General features: G+C 38.9%; 1 protein-coding gene across 1 annotated transcript; it reads left to right on the forward strand.

Annotated features, from left to right (window-relative positions):
• The first annotated feature begins 6322 nt into the window (after nt 1-6322).
• On the forward strand, nt 6323-22819 carry scinlb (scinderin like b). Its single transcript, XM_026946173.3, has 17 exons — nt 6323-6480; nt 9349-9534; nt 12294-12448; nt 15390-15551; nt 15678-15827; nt 15971-16060; nt 16638-16770; nt 17148-17236; nt 17664-17879; nt 18589-18722; nt 18842-18932; nt 19650-19820; nt 19958-20132; nt 20956-21071; nt 21166-21243; nt 21527-21587; nt 21716-22819. The coding sequence occupies exons 2-17, from the start codon at nt 9354-9356 to the stop codon at nt 21874-21876; spliced, it is 2163 nt and encodes a 720-aa protein (XP_026801974.3). The 5' UTR covers nt 6323-6480; nt 9349-9353; the 3' UTR covers nt 21877-22819.
• The last annotated feature ends 1427 nt before the right edge of the window (nt 22820-24246 follow it).

The raw sequence follows: 24246 nt of genomic DNA on the forward strand, positions 1-24246 counted from the left end.
CACAGTTCATTTTTCAGTGCTTTTAATCATGTATGATGTTACTTCTAACCATTACGTGCAGTTAGCTCGTTTTGGGCCGGGTTTATAGCGCAATAAAGAGCACCAGTAGCGGTAGTGAAAGCTGGCAACCAAGCAAACAAAGGACTTGGAAATCAAACAACCGCTCCTTTGAGTGACGCAAACGAGCGTGTAATATTCACACCAAAAGACCAAACGTGGTTAGCCATTCTGTTTAAAGCTTGCTTTAATACGTTCTCCCTCAAAAGGCGTCTTTGTGCGTCGAAACATCTTTTTTTGGTTTGAAATACAACGCTAGCTTTAGTGCAGTTTATGGATCTGTTCTTGCTGTACAGATCAGATTACCTTCACGCTAGCATCAGCGCAGGCAGACGGCACTTCACCCTTAATCCCCACTGATGCTTATCATTTTACCAAGAACAGGAATAAAAATAACAATTTGTGGTAAATGTTGATAAGAGTCTAGATCCTGAAGGATAGGATTTTCTTATATAAACTCACTGGATGGAGAATTAAGAGCATCAAAAAAATGTAATGTGTCATTTTATTCCATTTTATTCCATTTACTGTCATTTTATTACAGGAATTAAAAATAAACTAGAATAACACTCTTTGCAGTTATTCAGTGATGTATTAAAGCTCCTGCATGCAGATATACATCCTGCACTGGACTTCCTGCAATCTGAGAGTGTAATTATGAGGTTTTTTGTTGGGTTTTTTTGGCATGTGAGTCAGCGTTCCTCTACGTGCTCTGAGTCATGTTTAAACACACTCCAATGTCAGAGAGTAGGCTGTATAAATGCTCGTTATATAATGTGTTGTTATGTCTGTTCATAGGAACAGTGCACTAGTGTTGTAATGCGTTATAGCAACATTATCTAGCATAGTGCCTAAACCTCAAGTAGTATCTAAAATACTTGGTGGAAATACTCTTTATTATATTATAATATCTGTTCATAACAACACTGTTCATATGTTGTAATGCTTTATAACAAACATCTGGTCTGTATAAATGTTCAGAAAGCATTCTTAATATCAGCATACATACATTATCATGCATTATCATAATGTCAAAATGTCAGGTTACATAATGCACATAGTATCTAAAACATCATATCTAGTTGTAATGGATTATAACATCTAATTTACTTTCTCAAATACTCAACTCCAGTCTTTATTGTATTATAATATCTGTTCATAAATGCTCATAAGCATTCATAATGTCATGAGAACAGTGTAGTGGGGTTGTAATGTGCTATAACAACATAATCTGGTGTAGTATCTAAGCCTTGAAATATAATGCATTATGACATGCACCTCAGTTCCTCAAATGTTTATAAAAGCATATAACTCATCATAAGAGCATTATGGCAGGTCATAAGTAAAATACGTTTTGTTTTAATCTTTTAAATGTGAATAGAATATAATTATATTGTGTTCATTTTACTATAACAGAGCTAGTGCGTGAAATACCATCTTATTCCAGAGATTATAAGCTCTTATGTATGCTTTATTCATCAGAAGTGCTAATACAGTTTTTCATTCCCGAACTTTCAGCTTCAGAGCCCAGAAATTTAAAACATTGTATATCATATTGAAATTATACCCTTGTATATTTAAAATGGATTTATACTCGAGGTCAATTATTAATTAATTGATTAATTAATGCTCCTTAATAGGCCACATACAAACACCAATAAATTAATGAAGTTAAATTTTCTCATCTCGATGTCTAGCTGATTGTCACATATGCGATCATGAAAGTAGCCCGCTGCAGACTTCTGCTTTTGTGCGGCTGTCTATTTTCATGTGTGACAAGAGGATGTGAGTAAAGGCTGTCCTGATTGTCAAGGAGTTAAGCTCACGCAACAGTTTTATTTCTTAGAAGAATTTTGAGCCTAATTTTCTTTCCCTACAGTGGAACAATTCTGGCGTTAAATATAAACCGGCGCTGTTGAAACCAATGGAAAGGCTTTTTCATGTTCTCTCACACCTCCAGGTTGTTTGATTATTAAAACTCATTATAAGCTTGTTTATGAACACGTCCCCAGGTAAAACACGTTCGTGTGCCAGATGGTTTTGTGGTCGGGCTGACGTGCTCTTTGAGAGGAAGTGGCTTTTTTAAGCTGGCACGCCAATTCAGAACAACTGCAGAACCCTGATTTTAGACCCCATTTATGCGCTTTGATGACCTTCAGCTCACTGTAATGCTGTTTAGGTGAAAAATGGATTTGAATGTTATCTTTGTCTCGTGCGAGAACGCAGTTTTGCAATTCAAATCGACAAGCCTTGAATCTTATCTGCGAATCCTGTGTGGAGCGCCTGGTGAGCCCGGCAACGTTATCACCTTTCAGCCGTGGACACAATCTACACCTCTGTTTCCTTGTGGGTTGATATACATGGAAGCTGATGCTCTTATCTGCAGAGATGCTGCTGCAGGGCCTCGTTCTTTTACTGATGTGTGGTCAGAGCTGCACTGACCGGAGTCATGGCAACTCTTTGCTGTATAGTGAGGTGCTCTAGACAGAAGAGAGAACTGCAGCACTGTATCAAGCTCTACACCTTTGTCATGTACATTACACTAACAGATGTGTTAGATTGCTACTATTTTTTTAGTTGTGAATAGGGATGTGTATGTAACGTATGACTAAAGGTGAACAGTGATTCAATATATGATGTGATTTCTGATATGATATGATATGATATGATAACTTTCAAAATGATGTAATGTATTTTCCAGCACAGAGGCCAAGCCTTCTTCACTGAAACTGTCAGAAACAGAGGCAAGGGCCACACCTCCTTCACTGGGACTGACAGGAATAGAGACAGAGGCCACACCTCCTTTACTGGGACTAATAAGAATAGAGACAGAGGCCACACTTCCTTCACTGGGACTGACAGGAATAGAGACAGAGGCCACACCTTTTTTACTGGGACTAATAAGAATAGAGACAGAGGCCACACCTTTTTTACTGGGACTAATAAGAATAGAGACAGAGGTCACACCTCCTTCACTGGGACTGACAGGAATAGAGACAGAGGCCACACCTCCTTTACTGGGACTAATAAGAATAGAGACAGAGGCCACACCTTTTTTACTGGGACTAATAAGAATAGAGACAGAGGCCACACCTCCTTTACTGGGACTAATAAGAATAGAGACAGAGGCCACACCTCCTTTACTGGGACTAATAAGAATAGAGACAGAGGCCACACCTTTTTTACTGGGACTAATAAGAATAGAGACAGAGGTCACACCTCTATTCACTAAGTCTTGGCACCCCTGCTGTATAGTAATGACCTCATCATGCTGACCTCGCTCTGCAGGCCTGCTGCTGCTGTTTTTTTTTTATTCATTTCACACTAGATGAAGCCAGCATTTCCTGTCCCTCTGTATCAGTCGATACAATCTAACGCTTCCCTTTTTCTTTTCTCTTTATTACAGTCATCTTAGTAGATCTTTTACCTTTTTGTTTTAACTTTGAAAGCCTGAAGCGGTGTCTCCATGCTAACCTGCTGATCAAGTTTATCTACTGTTAAATTTCTCTGGGGGACAACAAACAATCTCTTCAGTGTTTCTGGGAGAGTGTGAGACTGAGTCTGTGTCACATCACACGTGTGACGACGGGTCTCAGTGTGGCCTAAACACGTCCTCTCGCTTATTTAAGGAAGTTAGTGCACTCGGAGGCTTGCTAATCCGAGCTTGATTCTGGGCTGCACAGTCAGCGAGACCCGCTGCCTCTCAGTGTGTGTGTGTGTGTGTGTGTGTGTGTGTGTGTGTGTGTGTGTGTGTGTGTTAATTGTCAGTTGAGTGGGTGGAATGTGTGGATGAAGCACTCCAAAGTCATAATCAAATTGTGGCTGTGCTCTGATGCATGCTGTGACGCAGATGTTTGCTAGTCATCTGGAGTGTACATAGAGAGCTATTAATACTGTGTGTGATAACACACCATGCTGGGGTGGGCTGATTGAGAGTCTTTCATGTCAAACCAACAGGTTATTCTAAATTAACATGGCTAACTATCTAACAGGTTCATATGGGACTTTCCAGCACAGGCATATTTTTATGTGGCCACCAGGCTAAAATGAAGCCACCTTCTCTATGTGAAATGGGCTCTAGACATCAGCTGAAGGAATAATTTAGCCAAAGCTGACAATTTCCCCCTTTACTCCTTTACAACGATCTAAGGCATGTTTGGCAGGGATCAAACCCTGAACCCTGGAGCACTGATACACAGGTTAGAAGTTTTAGTGTTACTGATGAATGTACTCTGGTTGAATGGCAGTTTTTTAAATATATTTTTTAAATTATTTAGCTAGAAACCTGTACTGTGGATGCTCCAGATAATCTAAAAATAGGACTAATAATAAACAGTGTGTATAAAGCACATGTAATTGTTGATGTTGTGAAGTTTTCTGTAAAGAGACATTTATTTAACGTTTATGGAAGGAGTCTCCAGTGTCAGCACTTTGTAACAGTCAGAGGTAAAGCTGTAAGTTGAAGTTTTCCAGCATCTTCAGGACAGAGGAGTTCACGCATTTGCGCTGTCTCTGTTACATGACGAGCTGCGTTTCATTGTTTACCTGTAACAGCACATTGGAAATCATTTCATTTCCAAATCATATTCTCTTTTTTTCATTATAGTTTTTATATCTCATTGTTATTGAAACACTCTGCTGCACTTCCTTCTTCTAAACACTTGTTTTTCTGTAAACACACACAGCTCTGAACAACACAGTGCTGCACATGATAAGTGTGTGAATCTGAGAGTTCTTCATTGGAATGCTTTCCACCAGCCGTCATCTGATGCCACTTTAAGCGCTCCTTCGTTCCGGCAGGATTATTGCAAACACATGATGGTGGAACAAAACAAAGGAAGCAGAAAGCCACTATACATGGCTGCTTTTAATAATCGGGCATCTAAACAAATCAGCATCTGCTTCTTTGTTGTGAAGCAGAGGACAGACAGGAGGTTGAGAGGTTTGAGTTCTGGGTGTGCCTTTGGTTAAAACCTGTTTTTAATGTTCTTCTGCCAGGAGAAGATGGAAATGTGTTTTACAGTTGCTAACAAGACTGTCTTCATGCCTGTCTTATGAGAACCATAAATCTAGCTAGTGTTCTTGTCTCACTGGATTTGGTGTTCATTTCCATGCCAAATTTCCACGCACAGTGTTCAGAAATGGGTCCTGCACAGACCCTGAGTGTTACCCGAACCAGCACTGTTCTTGATTTAACAAATGACCTCAAGTGTCGCAGAGAGAGTCATTTGAAGGAGCAAGTCAGTGAATAAAAATGTACACGATTTTCAGTTATGCCAACACACAACTGGTGGTTGACGTTTGCGACGTCATGTCGTGTGTATGAAAATACACCATAGTTCCTTATCAGCTTAGTATTTAAAGAGTAAAAGTGGGAAATTACAATTTTTAGTACATAAAGAAGGACACATCATACATTTTATCCATTTATAGTTGCATGTAATGTTGTGGAACATCCATGAAACAAGTTCTAGTTCTGACGTTATAGCAGCTATAAACAGTCGTTCCCTCTCCAGCATCTCTTTCTTTCTCTCTTCAAGTTAATAAAAAAAACCCCACAGCTTGTCGTGTTACCGAAAAACCACAAAACTCCTCTGTCCTGAAGATGTCGGAAAACCTTTACAGCATTACAAAGCACTGACACTGGAGACTCCTTCCATTAAATGTTAAATAAAAGTCTCTTTACGTTAAAAAAAACTTCATCATATCAACAAGCTGTTTATGTGGAGCGTCTGCTGTACAAGTCCATGTGAAGAAAGTATTAAAAAGAGAGCGTTAATATAAACCTGTCAGAGCTGCTGTTATAGAAAATTAATCAACGCCTTCTGACCAAAGAGTTTCAGGAAAGTATGATTCTGTATTTACAGGAAGGATTTTGGGTGATTAGACTTCCATTGCTAGCTACATTAGCTTTGTAGCCCTGGTGAAAATGTTTAAAAAAGCAGACCTTTTTTTATTTTTAGTTATGTTTGCTGAACTGTAGAACCAGCACTATGCAGTTGGATTACATGGGGCTCTGTGGAATGAGTGATGTTGTCACTGTGCATGGAGCAGCATTAATTATGCTTTACTGCCCAAATATTTGCTTTAGATGTGGCTTTATATTTGTGCACGCACTGCCTCATGAATAATACACACAGCCTGTCCAATGCAAATCCAATCCAAGTGCTTTTTTTTTCTTTTTTCTTTTGCACATGCACTCTAAAGGCATATTTGCTCATGCATTTTTGGTTTGTAAAGCTGGTTTGCTCATCAGCACTTCTTCCAGCCTCATACACGCCTCCATGTCAGGAGTGTATTAGTGCTTATAGTCTGTGCAGAACTGTGTGTGTGTGTCAGTTTGGACAGGAAACTCCACCGAGTACAGCCCAAACCGCTCTGCATAGGTTCTCTCCCTCTCTCTCTTTCTGCAAGCTAATCAAGGTAAGGAGATGTGTGTATATATATTTATAGTTTTAAATATGTGTATTTGATTTTTTTTAATGCTTGCTTTAGTGTTTGTGCAGTAAAGTGGACTGGAGGTCGTGATAGCTTTGAGATTGCATTGATAAAGTGCATTGTTGTTCAGTGCTGAGGGGAAAAACACACTATATCCAGCAGAGTGTAATAATCATATCCTTCTGCTGCATGGAGTTTGCAAACATTAACTCGTCTCTAGGCTGCACTTTGGCACATGCATGGGAAATTCTGTCTGTGGTATTTAACATGAAATCCCATTTCCTCTGATAAGTTACTTTCAGGGCTGTATCCTGTGCTGAATGACGTGCATTTCGGATTAATGGAAGGATAAAGTGTAGCAGAAAGAATCCGGATTGTGTAATGTTGTATTTCTGTAAAAACTGTGCGCGTTTTGTGCGCGCGCCTGTCGCCCTGTTTTGGTTTCTCAAGTTAGTTTATGAGCCTGAACCTTACTGCCTTTATGAGTGTGTGTGTGTGTGTGTGTGTGTTGAGGAATAATAGAGCAAAAGAAAAGAGCTGTAGCCTATTCCCTGCGCAGCTTCGGCATTTTCCGTGAATTTTCCGGAAACACCCGATCTCCCTCAGGCTGTAATAATTGTGTAAACTGTGCACATCTTCCAAGCATTTTGATTTGTAGAAATTTGGGCCAGTAGTTTTCAAAGTATTAAAGTGCCAGTATTGTGTACAATGCATTTCCTTGCGCATATTTTATATTGTCTTATATGTTTTAAGATTTTATTGATAGACCAGCTAATAAAAGTACTATTCCAGGCTGGTTGTGTCACTCACATCTCCTGAGAGTTTAAAGTAAATCATAAAGTGTGTTCTCTCATAAACAGTTAAAGGGAAAGGGGAATGAATAACACTAACACCGCTTTGTAGCCTACATGATTAATATATGACCATCAGGTGTGATTTATTATTTTATGGTTTTATTAGCAAGAAGAAGTCACATGTTTGTTTGTTGGTTTGTTTGTTTGTTTATTTTTATGCAGAAGTGTCTAAACACTTTAACAAGCAGGACTGACACTGCAAACATGCAGTATTACAATTTTTATATATAATTTTTTTTTTTTTAATTTCCAAAACTGTGGTATCTGAAAAAGTTCCCAACAATGTGCTTAGGTTCCATCGAGAACCCTCACACGCTCTTTGGGCTCTTCTGCTAAGAGAAATCTGAAAGGTTTTTATGTAAAACCCTGCAACAGAGGGTTTCTCTTTCACAAAAGATTCCAAGTAGAATATCTTTAAATGATACAACTATTAAAAAGTAAAACAACCTAAACCTTTAAAGCTAAGGTTGTGCCTGCAAACCCAGGGAACAGTTTTAGTTTTGCAGAACCTTTTCTGAATGGTTCCAGGAACTTTCAGTTCAGTGCATGTTCAGTGGTGCATGTGTGTTCTGGGAATGTTTTTATATAACATTCATACAACGTTGCAGTAACATTCTAATAACGTTGCGAAGTGAACCATTATTACAGCGGAACGTTTCAGGAATGCTGTTTTTGGGACGGTACACCATAAATGTTGTAGACCGTCTGTTAAATACTGGCTGAATGTTCTGTTAATATTCTCGGTTAGCTGGGAAAAGACATCAGTGATATCCAGTGATATTTGTACTTAAATACATTTTAGTGCTTCAGTACATCCTCTAGTCTAAGTAGCCATGTTTGTTTTGGAGCCTAACGAGGCCAATAAACACTGACCAGAAGAAAGCGAGTCAGCGGGGCCCAAGCATTTTGCCTGGAGCTCCCACACTCGTCAGATTTGGCTCTGAGTTTTGTAACCAAACAAACACATGACGAGGGCTTTTACCCTGGAAGCTAGGTTAATTGCTTTTTCTCAGAGTTTATGTTTATATGCTTTGGTAAAGTAATGGAGGCTCAGCTTAATTTGCATAGTTATAGATGTATGACCCAGAAATTGTCAGTTGTTTGGACATTTCGATGGACTAATGAAGTTAAAGTTAATGTAACAGGAAGTTGTCATGCAATAGGTTGCGTATTGAGATGAATTTGCAATGCTGCAAAGGCATGGCGTAAATGTGCACATAAACATACCCAAAGAATAATGAAGAATAATGGGATGGGAGAATGCGATTATAATCATAATCACTAATCAGATTACTGGATATTAAACTGAAATCATCAGATTATGTAATGTAAGTAATGATTTATAATCACACTATCCGCTGTCACCCAGATGAGGACGGGTTCCCTTTTTAGTCTACTTCCTCTCAAGGTTTCTTCCTCATGTCGTCTCAGGGAGTTTTTCTTCACCACTGTCTCCTTTGGCTTGCTCATTAGTCTACATCTAAATCTACATCTACATGAAAAGCTCAATAAAATTGAATTTGAAGCTTGAAGCTTGTTTTTTTTCCGGTTTATTAAGAGTTTTCAGCTGTATGTCTTTTTAAATTGTTCGGACACGATTTCCATCTTCTGGTTAGTTACAGTTCAAAAAGTTTGAATTATTTTACGAATTCACCCCAAAGCTTGGTGCTTTCAGCGATGTGATCCACAAAGAATGAACATCTTCCTTCCTTCCTTCCTTCTTTATCCTTATCCTGCAAACTCATATAATTTCTGAAGTCTCATATTTAGTGTGGATGCAGATTGACCAGCTCTTAACCAGTTCTTTTGACATTATAATGGTTTTAAACGGTTTCTCTCAAATTTTAAGCTCACGTTTTTCTTTCAGTCCCCACCCAGTTTGATCACAGAAACAGCTCAAAACTCTGGACCACTGATGGTATAGGAGATTTGATGGGAAACATTGATGGGATGGACAAAGATGGATGTCCACTATTTAACCTGGTTCTTTCTGTCGCAGGCATCATGGTGGCCCACAAGGAGTTCGCTACAGCTGGGAAGGCGCCTGGTCTGCAGATTTGGCGTATAGAGAACATGGACCTCAAGCCTGTTCCCCAGAAAGTGTATGGAAACTTCTTCACCGGAGATGCCTACCTCCTGCTGCACACCACAAGTGCACCATCCTACAACATCCACATGTGGCTGGGTGAGTGCCATTACTCCATCTCCAGCTTTGCTCCAGATGTTTTAATTGGGAAAATCAGACTTAAGGTGAAGCATTTCGGCTTCATCAATGCAGCAGCAGTGTCAGAAATTGCTGCAATCAATGATATTTTGGATATCAGCTTTCAGAAATACATTGCCACACCTTCTGAGACACTTTAGGTGTTTACTCTGATAAACTCGTGAGTAAGTAAGTACAAGAACGTCTTGAATGCATGAGCCGTCACGATATTTGGACAGATTCATGCTGTTATAGGAAAATAATCAACACAGGGTGGTGTGATCAAGCAGAGTTACTCTCATATTTTCCTATAACAGTACATCACAAAGTGTTTTATTCCTCTTATACAACAGCAAATTGCCAACAAGTACAAGGTGTTATTTATTTAAGAAAGGCGCATCATTTGTTTTATCTGTTTATAGTTACATTTAATCTTGTGGAACAAGTTGATCCACAAAACAAGCTATTTACCATTCTCACACAGCTATAAACAGTCGTTCCCTCACCACCCTCTCTTTTTTCTCTCCCTTGAAGTTAATAAGATAAAAAAAATGCAGCTTGTCATGCGAGAAACCGCAAAACCATAAACAATTCTGTCCTGAAGATGTCGGAAACCTTAAACTTACAGCTTTACCTCTGACTGTTACAAAGTGCTGACACTGGAGACTCCTTCCATAAATGTTACAGAAACATCTCCTTGCAGAATCCTTCACCATATAAACGATTTTTTAAAATATGTTTATGTGGAGCGTTCACCGTACAAGAAACGATAACGTATTACAATGAGTGCATTAATATAAACCTGTGATTTGGAGCTGCACTACTGTCAGAGCTGCTGTTACAGAAAATTAATCAACACCTTCTGACCAATCAGAATTGAGATTTTAACAGCTTGCAACGTAGACCTTGATATGTTTGTGTTTCACAAACTTCATGTGACGCAAACTGACTATTCATGTAATTTTTCCTTCCCTTTTTCTTCTCAAGACGATATAATGATTTACTGTCCATGTCGTGGGAATCATAATGACCACAACTGAAGTTCTTCTTCTGTGACTCAGCCGTTATAAATCCCACACAGCAGAAAGCAGAACTGGCTCTTGTGTTTCGTTCTTATAGTTCATTCTCCACCCTGTATCCCAAATTAACTCCGCTACTTTTTAGCACTTTCATGCAGAGTGTGTGTGTTTGTGTGTGTGTGTGTGTGTGTGTGTGTGTGTCTGAGTCTCATCCAGGACGCATGTCGTTACCCTGAATATCCAGAGTGGACAGATTCCTAACCTCCCTGCCTGTCTTTTCTCAGGGTTACCATGTGGTTTTTATAACTCCAGATACGAATCCGGCCAAGTTTTCTTCTCTCAGAGGAGTGCACTGGCACGTCTCACTGTGTCTCCACAGCTCTGATGAGCTGGGGGTCTTAAAGGAACAGTTCGGACCAAAGTTTACATTTACAGCTTTCCACAGTTATTATCCGAGTGACGATTGTGATGTGTGATGTGTGATGTGTGATGACCGTAGCGGTACGTTTATGCGACGCATTTAATGGGTTTGTTCATTAATCTTCAGGAACTGCAATATCTTCGTCAGGGTCATTGTGGGTTAAATGAATAATTAGTTTCTAATTTGATAATATAAATAACAAATTCAAATCCAATTCAAAATTGATTGGACACACACACAACCATACACAGTACGACATGCAGTGAAATGTTTTTTCGACTGTCCGTGACATAAACATAGGATTTACATAAACCAGAATTTAATTGTGTACAGGTAGAATAGGAAACATATAAAAATATAATATTTGTAGGTTATATATATTAGTTCATTAGAAAATCTTGGTCAAGAGTGACTGCATGAGTGATCTGTCATTTACAAATGAGTTGGCTCTTTTGTAGCATATGACGGTTTCTCTCTGGATGTATGCAATGCTGATGCTGTTGCAGTGTATTTGTAATTAATATACCTCTGTGTAAAGCTCTTCTTTTGACATCTGAGCTGTTCCTTAGTGTGAATAATGAGCCATGTGTATGACTCATGTGTGAGGAGCATGACAGCAGTTTTCAGGGTAAATGGAAATGAAACTTCATAATGAAGAGCAAACACAGCAACACAATGACGTTAATGCAGTGATGAACACTGTATTTGTCAATCCACATTTGTAGTAAAGGTTTTATAAAATGTAAGAGTATCTCGGAGGTACAGAGCATCTGATATAGTATATAGTACACTGTTCTGGCCACAAACTTCAGAGTGTTGAAGGCTACAGTGTGATTGGCTGTAACTGGCATGGTAATGTTGATTTATTAATTTGAAAATAGTGTAAGATTTCATGAAACAATATCAACAATAGCTAGGCAAAGGAAAACAATCACAAGTCATAATATCACAAACTTTCCCCCGGTTAAGAAAAAAAATGGAAATGAGTCTTTGGGAGTTGTACAAGTCGACTCCTACTGGTGAGCCAAATGATCTGATTCACTGAAAAGAGCCAGTATTCCCAGCCTGTCTGCAGGAGAGGGATTTAAGTGACCTCTAGTTTACCAGGTAACTCAGATTCGAGTGGAATTCTGGTGATGATTCACTGTCAGTGATCACTTTAGACAAGGTTGAGGTTCTGGTGATGGAGCCTCCATGTTTTCAGGTTTTAAACAGTTTCTGCTTACAGTTTGTTTCCGTTTTTGCCTAAAAACTGCACCCCAAATACCCTCCTCTTCTTTCCTGATGATTTCTTCTTATAGGAGATGAGTGCTCGCAGGACGAGAGTGGCGCAGCGGCCATCTTTGCCACGCAGCTGGACGACTATCTCGGCGGAGGCCCTGTGCAGTTCCGCGAGGTCCAGAATAACGAATCTGTCATCTTCCTGGGATACTTCAAGTCCGGCATTAAGTATAAGGTGGGCATCAAATGATGCTTTTCACAAACCCTTGACAAACAAGGCTATTTTTTATTTTCCCATGATTCACTAGGAATGTTAGACTGTAACAGTCGTGCAATGTTTTAAGAACATCTTTAATAAGAGTTTGCCACACAGTGTTAGTACAGCGTTATTCACACAACGTTCCAACTTAACATTGTGGAAACTTTAGTATTAATATTCCTGTAGTCTCACAAACCAGATATCTGTCATAGCCATAAGCCAAGCCTCGCCTACTTTCACAGAAACCCAAGCCTCTCCTACTTTCACAGAAATAACCAGTTTTTTTTTTTTTCATTTTTTTTAATTTATATTTTTTATTGATTTTTAACAACAACAAAAAAGCAGAGCCAGACCAATATACAATCGACACCCACAGCAAACATTTAAACAGAAACAATAATCTGTTAGTATAACGGAGTGATCATGGAAAAACCAAAGGGCAAAACAAAACAAAACAAAAAAAAAGTAGGCAGGACTAACGTCATGACTGTTCAAGTAGATCCCACAAGGGGGTCCATATCTGCCAGAATAGTTCAGATTTGTTCTGTAAGTCATATGTAAGTTTTTCCAAAGGAAGAAAATTAGCCACTTGTGCCAAACACATCTTCAGAGTCAGTACACATGTTGATGACCATAAAATAAGTATACATTTCTTGGCCAGATAAATAATGAAATTTAATAAACAGTTTAAATCAGAAGGAAGATCTAGTGATGTTTTACCATTTAGCAGGTATATAGTTGGAGACAATGTAAATTTTCTAGCCAGTATTTTCTGTACCAGATCATGTACATCATTCCAAAAAGTTTTAATTTTCTTACATTCCCAAAATAGGTGCATCAATGTTCCCGTTTCTGAATTACATTTAAAACACAAGTGAGATACGTTTGGATATATTTTGTGGAGGCGTACAGGAGTGAGATATGTCCTGTATATGAATTTAAAGTTTTGCTCATGCACAGAAATTGAAGTTGATTTATGAAATACCTCCTCACATATAGAAAGCCATTCATCATCAGTGAATGTTTGGCCAATATCCTTTTCCCAAACCTTTCTTAGAGGATTTAAGGGTGACGAGGCTTCTGATAAAAGGGAGCCATACAGATAAGAAATCTGACCCTTCAACGCCCCTGGGAGAAAGAGACAGTTCTCAATGTCACACATTTCCCAGCTAATTTTACCCTGTCTCATTTCAGATTGAATAAAATGACGTAGCTGGAGAAATGTGAAAAAATCTGTTCTAGGAAGGTGATAATCTGATCTAAGTGTCTCAAAGGATTTGAGAACATTATCTGTAAATAAGCTGGCTAAATTAAAAATACCTTTTTCTACCCAGGTCCGAAGGCAGAAATAACCAGTTTGATTGACATGTCAGGCGACCAACCACAGACTTTTTCCTGCAGTCTGTAGTAAACACGCAAGATTTCATTTTACTTGCCACTTAAAAAACTCGTGAATACATTTAAAGATGTTGAAAAGTTAAAAAACTTATGTGAACTTTTTAAATCCATCATTCTGAAGCTTGTGACTGGAAAAGTGTACAAAAAATATGAGCTGCCTCATATCCCATGAGACATTCTTATAACGCTTAACCCTGCAGAAACGTTTAGAGCCGTTACACTTACCAAAAACTTTCTGCTAACCTAAATTTGTTAGATGGTTTGGTGGATCCTGCTCTATGATGTTCTGAATATTGTGGTATGGAACATACACTGTGCTACATGAAGTCCAATACGATGACAGTGAAGGACAGAAAACAGGTACAACACAATCCAAACTGCTTCCCTGGATAAACAGCTTGAAATAATCATTATTACTACTGTATCAGGTGTCATTCTTCAATAAAAAAAATTGCTGTGCTATAAAAGGATTAAAACGTTTTGGGGTGGAAACAGTAACTCTGCGTTCTCACACTGTCACTGATTATTTTCCTATAAAATTGACCCATTTTTTTCTTACTTAACTGATTAGTAGCCTTAGTCACAAAGCAGCTTTCTAAAGATAAATTATTACATTACACATGAACTTAAATCGCCATTATCAGCAATTATATTAACAGTTTCTCCAAACCTCAGAAGCCATGAACTCTTTTCATATTCTGTATTCTTAGGAAAAGGACTTTCCCAGGTTTAGTCTTGCAGCTTTTGATTTTTTTTTGTACTTTACCATTAAAGCAACTTCTGCTGATCTTTGTGCAGTATGTAGTGTGTGTGTGTGTGTGTGTGTGTGTGTGTTCATGGTGATGTGGTGTTCACATGCACAGAGAGACCATGCGAAGAAACAATTATGAGGCATTCAGTACTCAGTACTCGTACATTCTTTCCAACACAACACACCAATTTCATTACCGCAGCATGTTTACTGACCTCGACTGAGAAAAGCAGCTCTGTTTTTCATTTCCTGCAGCTCTCACTAAACCCCCTGTGTGTTCTTGTAGTTTTCTTTTTTAAACCTGTTTTCAGAGCACATATAATAAAAGAACAGCTCGGCTGTGTCTCCGAGACCAGTTAGGATGTTGAATAATCTGCTTTACCGTTGTGTTTGTAATCCGCTTTCTTTTGCTGCACATTTCTGTCCCTGTTTTAGAGATAATACAAGGTGCAGATTAATGTATGAACATGGAAGACATTCTGTTCAATAGGATACAATTTTAGCACTCTAAATGTAGAAACCTGTATTGTTGAGACAGGAAGGTAGAGAGGTAACGCCTCCTTTAATGAAACAGACGGGTACAAAGGTCACACCTTCCCTGAGACTGACAGCTACAAGGCCACACTCCTCTCTCTGTGACAGACAAGTAGAGAGGCCACACCTCCTTCTCTGAGAAGGGCAGGTAGGGAGGCCACAGCACAGGCTGTACAGTGTGAATAATTATTTTCATCTTTTTCTACCTCTCTCTCTCTCTCTGTTTCTTTACAGAAAGGTGGTGTTGCGTCTGGTTTCCATCACGTGGTGACTAACGAAGTGAATGTGAAGCGTTTGCTGCATGTGAAGGGCCGGAGAGTGATCAGAGCCACCGAAGTAAACTTGTCCTGGGCCAGCTTTAATAAGGGCGACTGCTTTATCGTGGACCTGGGACAGGTATCGTCCTCGTCTACACTTCCTCTCAGGAAGAGAAAAGACTCTGAAATCCTGCATATGTCAGAAACTCTCCCATTGCCTTTTTGTTTTTATTACATTAAACTCTAACTTTGGCTTCCTGTGCAGAACATTTACCAGTGGACCGGCAGTGAGTGTAACCGCTTTGAGAAGGTGAAAGCGTCTCAGGTGGCCATCGATATCCGTGATAACGAGCGCAACGGCAGAGCCAAGCTGTACATGGTGGAGGAAGGATCTGAACCGCAGGAGCTTATTGATGTGAGAAGCTGTCTCACACACACACACACACAGACACACACACACACGTGTTCTTACACATTTAACAAAAAGAGAATAGAAATAGTTGCAGTAGTGGGTTGTCTTCCATAACAGTCACATCTCATGTCCTGAATCTCCTCCAGGCTCTCGGCCCCAAAACGAGCATCGCTCCTGCCACGCCTGATGACGAGAAGGTCGAGATGTCCAACAAGAAAAAGGGAGCGTTGTACCTGGTAATGCAGAACCTCCACACACTTCACTACAATACACTTCAACCAGTAAACACTCTGCTCCAGAGTAATAACCTGATTTTTACATTATGAGCAGTGAATAATCCCACTTTAATAATCCTGCTTAAATAATCCTGCTCTAATAATCCTACTCCAACAATCCCCCTCTAATAATATCACTCGAATAGGTCCACTCAAATAATCCCACTCTAATGTCACTTAAATAATCATATTCCATTAATCCCACTTGAATAGTTACACTCAAATAATCGCACTATAATAATTTTACTCAAGTAGTCCCACTCTAATAATTCCAATCTAATACTCCCACTGTAGTAATCCCACTCTACTAATCCCACTCTAATAATAACACTTTAATAATCCCACTCTAATAATTCCAATCTAATACTCCCACTCTACTAATCCCACTCTAATAATATCACTTTAATAATCCCACTGTAATAATCTCAATAGTGCTGCTCTAATAATCCCACTGTAATAATCTCAGATGAATAATCCCACTCGAATAGTTCCACTGTTATAATCACACTCTAATAATCTCACTCTGATCTCCTTCCAGATCTCCGACGCCACCGGCTCCATGAAGACATCCGTCGTGGCTCCATCCAGCCCGTTTAAACAGGAAATGCTGTCACTTGATGACTGCTTCATCCTGGACAACGGCGTGGATGGCAGCGTTTTTGTATGGAAAGGTGGGACAAAGAACAAACGTTTATCATGTGTTCAGAAGGTTTCGATTCTGGATATTTTATTGGTTCCACCTGCAAGTTATTAATGTTCTTAGCTTCATTACGTTTCCTAAGGTTATAACAGCAGTGATGAGAATTTAGGACTTGTTATAATGAGTACCTCACATGATACAAGTATAAAAGCAATAAAACTCTTTGGGACACGCTGTTATAAGAAAATAATCAACGACAGGGTGTGATGAAGCTACTGTTACTGTTCCTATAACAGCATGTATTCCTCTTATACTACAGCAATTTGCCAGCAATTACAATTTTTATTTATTAATGAACGTCGTACTTTTTGTTTGTTTATAGTAACGTGTTACACGCTTTGCTCTCAGGTCCGAACGCGAACACGGAGGAGCGCAAGGCGGCCATGAAAGTGGCTCAGGAATTTATTAAAGAGAAGAACTACTCTAAAAAAACACAGGTACACTGCCTCCATGTGCAAAAATCATTCTGCAGAACAGAACATTTATTTATATATTTTGCTAATCCTTCATTTTTGTTAAGGAGATCATTTTAATTAATTTTAATCTGGAAACCCTTATACAAACTGTAAAACAGTTATTTCAAAATGAACCTATTTCCATCCCTTCCAAGTTTTTTTTTTATTTTATTTAAAAAAAAAAAAATAGACTAAAAAAGAACTTTGGCCACAAAGTAGAACAACAGCATTATTATAACCAAAACACTAAACTATGTCTAGTTTCACATGTTACAGCTGAGTGCAAACACTAGCATATTTTGATTATGATGAAACAGTGATGTGAATGAAAATAATTAAATAATAGAATTATTATTATCCTGTGTGAAAGCTTTATTGCAGTGTAATCTTTGTGCTTGTGTGCCTGCAGATCCAGGTGGTGCCTGCAGGGGGCGAGACGACTCTCTTCAAGCAGTTCTTCTCTAACTGGAAGGATAAGGACCAGACCACGGGCCCGAGCAAAGCGTACACCATCGGCAAGATCGCACAGGTGAAGCAGGTCCCCTTCGACGCCTCCACCCTGCACACCAACCAGGCCATGGCAGCGCATCACAACATGGTGGACGACGGGTCCGGAAAGGTTCAGGTACGATACGCTTGTTCCTGCTCATTTCATTTCTAGATTGTTCTGGAGTTGTGTAAAGCTCGATAAGGAAATCTGACAGAATTTACCATTACCATTACACCTACAGTAATCTCCAGGTGCAGTGTGTTTCAAATTCTAAGGTTTTTAAAACAGAGAAAGAAATATTTTTGGATTTCTAAAAGGAAGAAAGAAAGAAAGAAAGAAAGAAAGAACAGAATGATGGAAAGAAAAAATGGATAGTTGGAAGAAACTTAGAAAGAAAACGAAAAGAAATTAAGACAGAAAGAAAGAAAGAAAGAAAGAAAGAAAAAAGATAGAGTGATGAAAGAGAAAGGATGGATGGCTGGAAGACAAGTCAAAAATATAAGAAAGAAAGACAGGCAGAAAGAGACAGAACAGTGGGACAACAGAAAATGACAGTGACAGAATGACAGAAAGAAAAAATAGATAGATGATACAAAGGTAAAAGAAAAACAAATAGGAGAAAGAAAGAAAGAAAGAAAGAAACGATAGAGGGATGAAAGAAAGAATAGATGGATAGATGTAGGATGAAAGAAAGAAAGAATTGAGGTGTGGATGAAAGACAGATAATTTGAGCAGATGTTTGATAGGTGATGTGCGTGTATGTGTATGTGTGTGTGTGTGTATTGCATGTGTGTGTGTGTGTGTGTGTGTGTGTGTGTGTGTGTGTGTGTGTGTGTGTGTTTAGATCTGGCGTGTGGAGGCCGGAGCACGCGTCCCCGTGGATCCCGCTTCATACGGTCAGTTCTTCGGCGGCGACTGTTACATCATCCTGTACAGCTATAAACAGGGCAGCCGAGAGCAGCACATCATCTACACCTGGTGAGTCAGTCCACGCTGACCACACCCACATACACCTTCTGACCAATCAGAATGGAGAATTCAGCAGCGTGTTGTGATGGACAGTGTTGTTAATGTGAGTGTGTGACTGTGTTTCTCAGGCAGGGATTAAAGAGCACTCAGGACGAGCTGGCCGCCTCCGCCTTCCTCACCGTGCAGCTGGACGACTCCATGGGCGGAGCTCCTGTCCAGGTGTGTGTCATTTACATTTCCAAACCTCAGCGTGAGCACCTGCAGGTTACAGCGAACACTCGTGCAGTGATGTGCAGAATTCCAACTGAACACCCGGGGGCAGCGTTGAACAAACCTGTTCCAAAAGTTAATGCACCGTCTCGTGTGTCAGAGAATGAGAATGACTCGAGTACTGATTACATCAGATTTATATCAGAGCGTTGCTGAGTTCTGGATTCTGATTGGTCAGAAGGTGCTGATTAGTTTTCTGTAACAGCAGCTCTGAATAAAGTGCTCTGTCAGGTCAGAGGTAAAGCTGTAACTGTGTTTAATAAACATCTTCAGGACAGAGGAGTTTACGCCATGTGATTTCTCTGTAACATGACCAGCTGCTTTAATGTTCCACAACATTAAATGTAACTATAAATGGATAAAAAATATAAAATGTCATTCTTAAAAAATTGTAAGCGTTGAAAAACTGCTGTGTTAAAAGACAAATGAAACATTTTGGGACGCGCTGTTGTAGGAAAATAATCAACTTTAGGGCGTGATAACAGCCATTCTGTTTCATCACACCATCTCGTCTTTGATTATTTTCCTAAACAACACATTTAGTGTTTTATTAATCTTATACCACGACAATGATTACAAATTTCCTGCATCACAGAGTGTTTTATTTCTTTCTTAAAGAGTAGTAAATGGATTCGGATCATATTTCTGTGATGTGTGTGTGTTCAGGTGCGTGTAACTCAGGGTCAGGAGCCGCCTCACCTGATGAGCTTGTTTAAAGGAAAGCCCATGATCATCCACAGCGGAGGAACGTCACGTAAAGGAGGGCAGACGCAGGCGGGAGCCACACGTCTCTTCCACGTCCGCACCAGCACTGCCAAAGCCACTCGAGCTGTCGAGGTGAGTGGGCGGAGTCTCTGAGATTAAACTTTTGAGCTGACTACTTCCCAATTTATAGTATTAATAAAACAGCTCAAGCAATTATTATTAATATTAATAAAGTTAATAATAAGTTCTCCCCCCTTCCCTCTCTCTAGGTGAACCCTTGTGCATCCAGTCTCAACTCCAACGACGTGTTCGTGCTGAAGTCTCCCGATTCGCTGTTCGTGTGGCGGGGCGTCGGTGCCAGCGAGGAGGAAGCTAAAGATGCCAAATACGTCGTCAGCTTCCTGGGAGGGAAACCCACTGATGTAGCTGAGGGCAAAGAGCCAGGTCGGGATTAGCTCTGCATTTTATATAAAAAAATCCACATTTGGTTTTAATGCTCATTCTGAAAATGACGGTTACTTTGTCATTTTTTTTACTTAATCTTTATCCACTGTATCTGTAGTGACGTGATTACAGCAGACAAGAATTTCAACACATTTCCCTGTTTTCAGAAAAGTACAGAAAATTCTTCACTCCACACTCACTTCTAATGGAAGTCTACGGGCAGTTGTTGAATTTTTGTCGATAAATGTTTGAAAAATGTCACTATATAAAGCAGAAGTAAAACTACAAGCATTACGCTGGAATAATGAAGATGTTAGCAAGAGACGGACTTGAGTAAAAGTATTACTAAAGCTGTTTTATTGAGTTTTTTTCAACATTCAAACAATGGAGCAATACAGTAAAAAGTAGTTCTGCTTACTTTACACTTTCCTGAAGCTTTTTGTAATATCCATACGCTGGTCATTTTGGCATAACCACTAATTCCACATAACTCTTAAAAAGTAGTTCAGTCTCTAAAACTATTACACAGATTTAGATCTTGCTTTACAAACACCTTGTCCTGAAGAACTTTTTTTTTTTTTTAACAAAAATGTGCCTCAGACCTGCTCATAGACTTCTGTTGTAAGTGAATTTGAAGTAAACAAATTTCACAGAGTAAACATTTCAAAGTTCCCGTCCATAGTAATCACACATACACTACTGATGCAGTGGATAGAGACTAGGTTCAAAATGCTAGAGCATTCCTTTAAAGCATCATTTCATGGACTCAGCAGTGAAAATGCTGCAATATTAACCGTTTTTAATCCCTGACGTCTTCTCGTAGCGGGATTCTGGGCCGCTCTGGGAGGGAAGAAGGAATATCAGACTTCCACAACTCTGAAGAATACGATCAAACCCCCTCGTCTGTTTGGCTGCTCCAACAAGACCGGCCGGCTCACGGTATTAAAAAAACCCCAGAAAATTTAAAGAAATCGATGAGACAGTATGGTGTGTGCTTGAATGAACTCATTACTGCTTTTCCACTTCCTCTCAGGTTGAAGAGGTACCCGGTGACTTCACTCAGGCAGATTTGGCCACCGATGATGTCATGTTGCTGGACACTTGGGATCAGGTGAGTGAACTTGCAAAATCCACTGCAAATTAATTAGGGAAAATGAAAGACAGTTTCAGTGACAAGACGGAGGGTGGAGACACAATAAAAACAAAAACTACAACTAAAGCACATGGTCTTTGTCACCATAAGAGACACCAAGTACAGCAGGGCAGCTGAGAAAACAGTTATAGTACAGTAGATTAAATACAGCGTGTACAGGACAAAACATAACAGTGTTTAGTTTTGATATTGAAAATTCATTGTTAAGTCCTCAAGCTAAATGTGATCCTCTTGTTTGTAGATCTTCCTGTGGGTGGGAAATGATGCTAATGAAGTGGAAAAGAAAGGCGCTCCAAAAATCGGTAAGACTCGGATTTCGACAATGTGTGCTAAATATGCTGTAACACAACAGTGAACATGGCTAAATAAATGGATTGTATTATTATTATTATTATTATTACTATTATTATTATTATTATTCTCTCCACAGCTAAAGAGTATGTGGAGACAGACCCGGCCGGCCGGCGTGGTATCCCCATCACCACCATTAAACAATGTGCCGAGCCTTCGACCTTCACAGGCTGGTTCCAGGGCTGGGACGCCCACATGTGGGACACCGACCCCCTGGAGAGAATCCGCGCTCGCTTTTAACTCTTCATCATCCTCTAACTGCTATTTGCACTTAGCAGGCCTGATGCACAAACAGCCAGTTTTACATATTTTGCTTTACGCTTTTCTATTTTTACCATTTCATACATGCTGATGTGTCCTGTGCAAAGTCCTGGATGGGTCAGCTGATGTTTCTCAGTTCCTGGAAGATGATTACATAATATTAATGATTAAAAATCATGGACATTTACGTCCAATCCAAGGTGCTTAAGTCCTGCCTTTAAAACAGAAATTCTGCCGGTTATCAATCTAGCTATCAATCTAACAGCTAACTAGCTCAAATATATTCTAGTGAACACTACAACACTAGAAACAAATATTCTTAATAAACTTAAACTACTTAGCGTGTGTGTTTAGGTTTAGGTGGGGTGTGTTTCATTTTGAATGCTACTGGTTGGGAATAAATTCTGTTTTTAAAGGACACAAGTCGTCACACGGTATCAAATCACCATCCTCAGTCCATTTCTCCAGTAATTATTAAATTAGTGTGAAGTCTGGCATCATGACCCGAGAAAAAAATAAAAAATAAAAAATTTAAGTTTATCCTTGTTTTAAAGTTTTAAAGTATTTTTTTTTCTTTTTCTAAAGTTCCTAATTCTGCTCTTTCTCTGATATATTAAAGCATTTGTCACAACTTTTCCTCTTCAACAAACAGGGCCTGTGATTGGTCGATTCATGAAGTCCAGTAAGTCATGTCTGAAAATGTTTTAGGATATTAAACAGTAAATCAGACATGGAGTGTTTCCAATCTCTGTATCTGTTCTGCCAACGCAGCCTCTTTCTCTTTCTTTCCCGTTTTACGTTTTATTACTACCTGTTTGACCCGAAGTGTATACTGACCTGCGTTCTGTCATATGAAATGATATTTTTAAAAATATGAATTTAAGTTTCTGGCTTTAATAAAATTCTCCTATTTTAAATATAATTGTTTTTTTTTTATGATACTCATGATGAACTTCTGGTTCAAATACTTTACTACAGTCTATTCAAACAACTACTTTCTTTCAGGTCACTTTGTAGATGTTCAATTCCTGTTGTCCTTTACGTTATAGCAGCTATAAACAGTCGTTCCCTCACCAGCCTCTCTTTTCTCTCTCTTTAATAATAGGTACAATAAGTACAAACGCAACTTGTCATGTTACTGAGAAACTGCAAAGTGTAAACTCCTTACAAAATTAAAGTTCTAGCTTTAAATCTGACTGTTACGAAGCGCTGACACTGGAGACTCCTTTCATAAATAACAAACATTTTTTAATGTTTGTTAACATGGAGTATTTGCCATACAACTCCATGTTGAATGGGCTGTTACTATAGAAACGATGACGTATTAGAATTAGAACGAGTGCATTAATAGAAACCTGTGATTTGTAGCTGCACTACTGTCAGAGCTGCTGTTACAGAAAATTAATCAACACCTTCTCTTCTGACCAATCAGAATCCAGACTTCATCAGCAGTGTGGTATAAACAAAAGTACTGTAAAGTTACTAGATTATTTTACTTAAAAACTCGTGGGTTGTCCTTAGATGAATCAGACACGCTGTTTACATATAAATAATCAGGCATGTTTACATATAAACCAAAACGTCTCACACTTTATATCCATTTGCAGAAAGAACGAATTTCAAATTGCCTACAAATAAGGTAATAGCTGGGGAAACAAATGGATTTTGTCAATAATTCATGCAAAGTGTTTACACAGATTTTAGAAATCTGATAATGGAAACACTATGGGTATACATGAGTCTTTTAGTAATCAGATTTCTTTCTAAAATATGATGTTGATGTTCTGCACTTCATTAGCAACCCACTAATAAACCCATTAGAGAAGAAGATCATGACAGAAATTTCAAACTTCTCGACACTTTTTTTTTTAAACACATGTACACATGGTTTTTATTTTAAAATAAGCGGGGCTTATTTTATTCACACTTTTATACAAACGTGTTAATGAGAGATAAGGCTTCATAAATATTACATTGTGTGGACTAAAAGAGTCTGCAAGTGCTTGATATAGTAGACCAGACACTCTCACTGCTTACATATATCTCAAAACACCTCACTTTATTTATAGCAGAAACCATTTGCAGAAAGGACGAATTTCAGCCAAATGAGGACCTAACATCAGATTTTATTATACACAAGCAAAGCTATAGAGCCTTATTAGGATAAGATTTTCTTTCATGTACTAACAGTCGTGAACCTTAAGCCCTGTTACAGATCATTTACTCTTTTGGTTTTAACATAAAATCAGAAAAGTGCCAACATTCATACAAGATCCTGCAAAAAGGAAATCTGAAAAAAGTTTAAAATATGATTATTCATTACGCATGAACATTTCCTAGTCTATCAAT

This window comes from Pangasianodon hypophthalmus, chromosome 21 (assembly GCF_027358585.1).
Source record: "Pangasianodon hypophthalmus isolate fPanHyp1 chromosome 21, fPanHyp1.pri, whole genome shotgun sequence".
NCBI lineage: Eukaryota > Metazoa > Chordata > Actinopteri > Siluriformes > Pangasiidae > Pangasianodon > Pangasianodon hypophthalmus.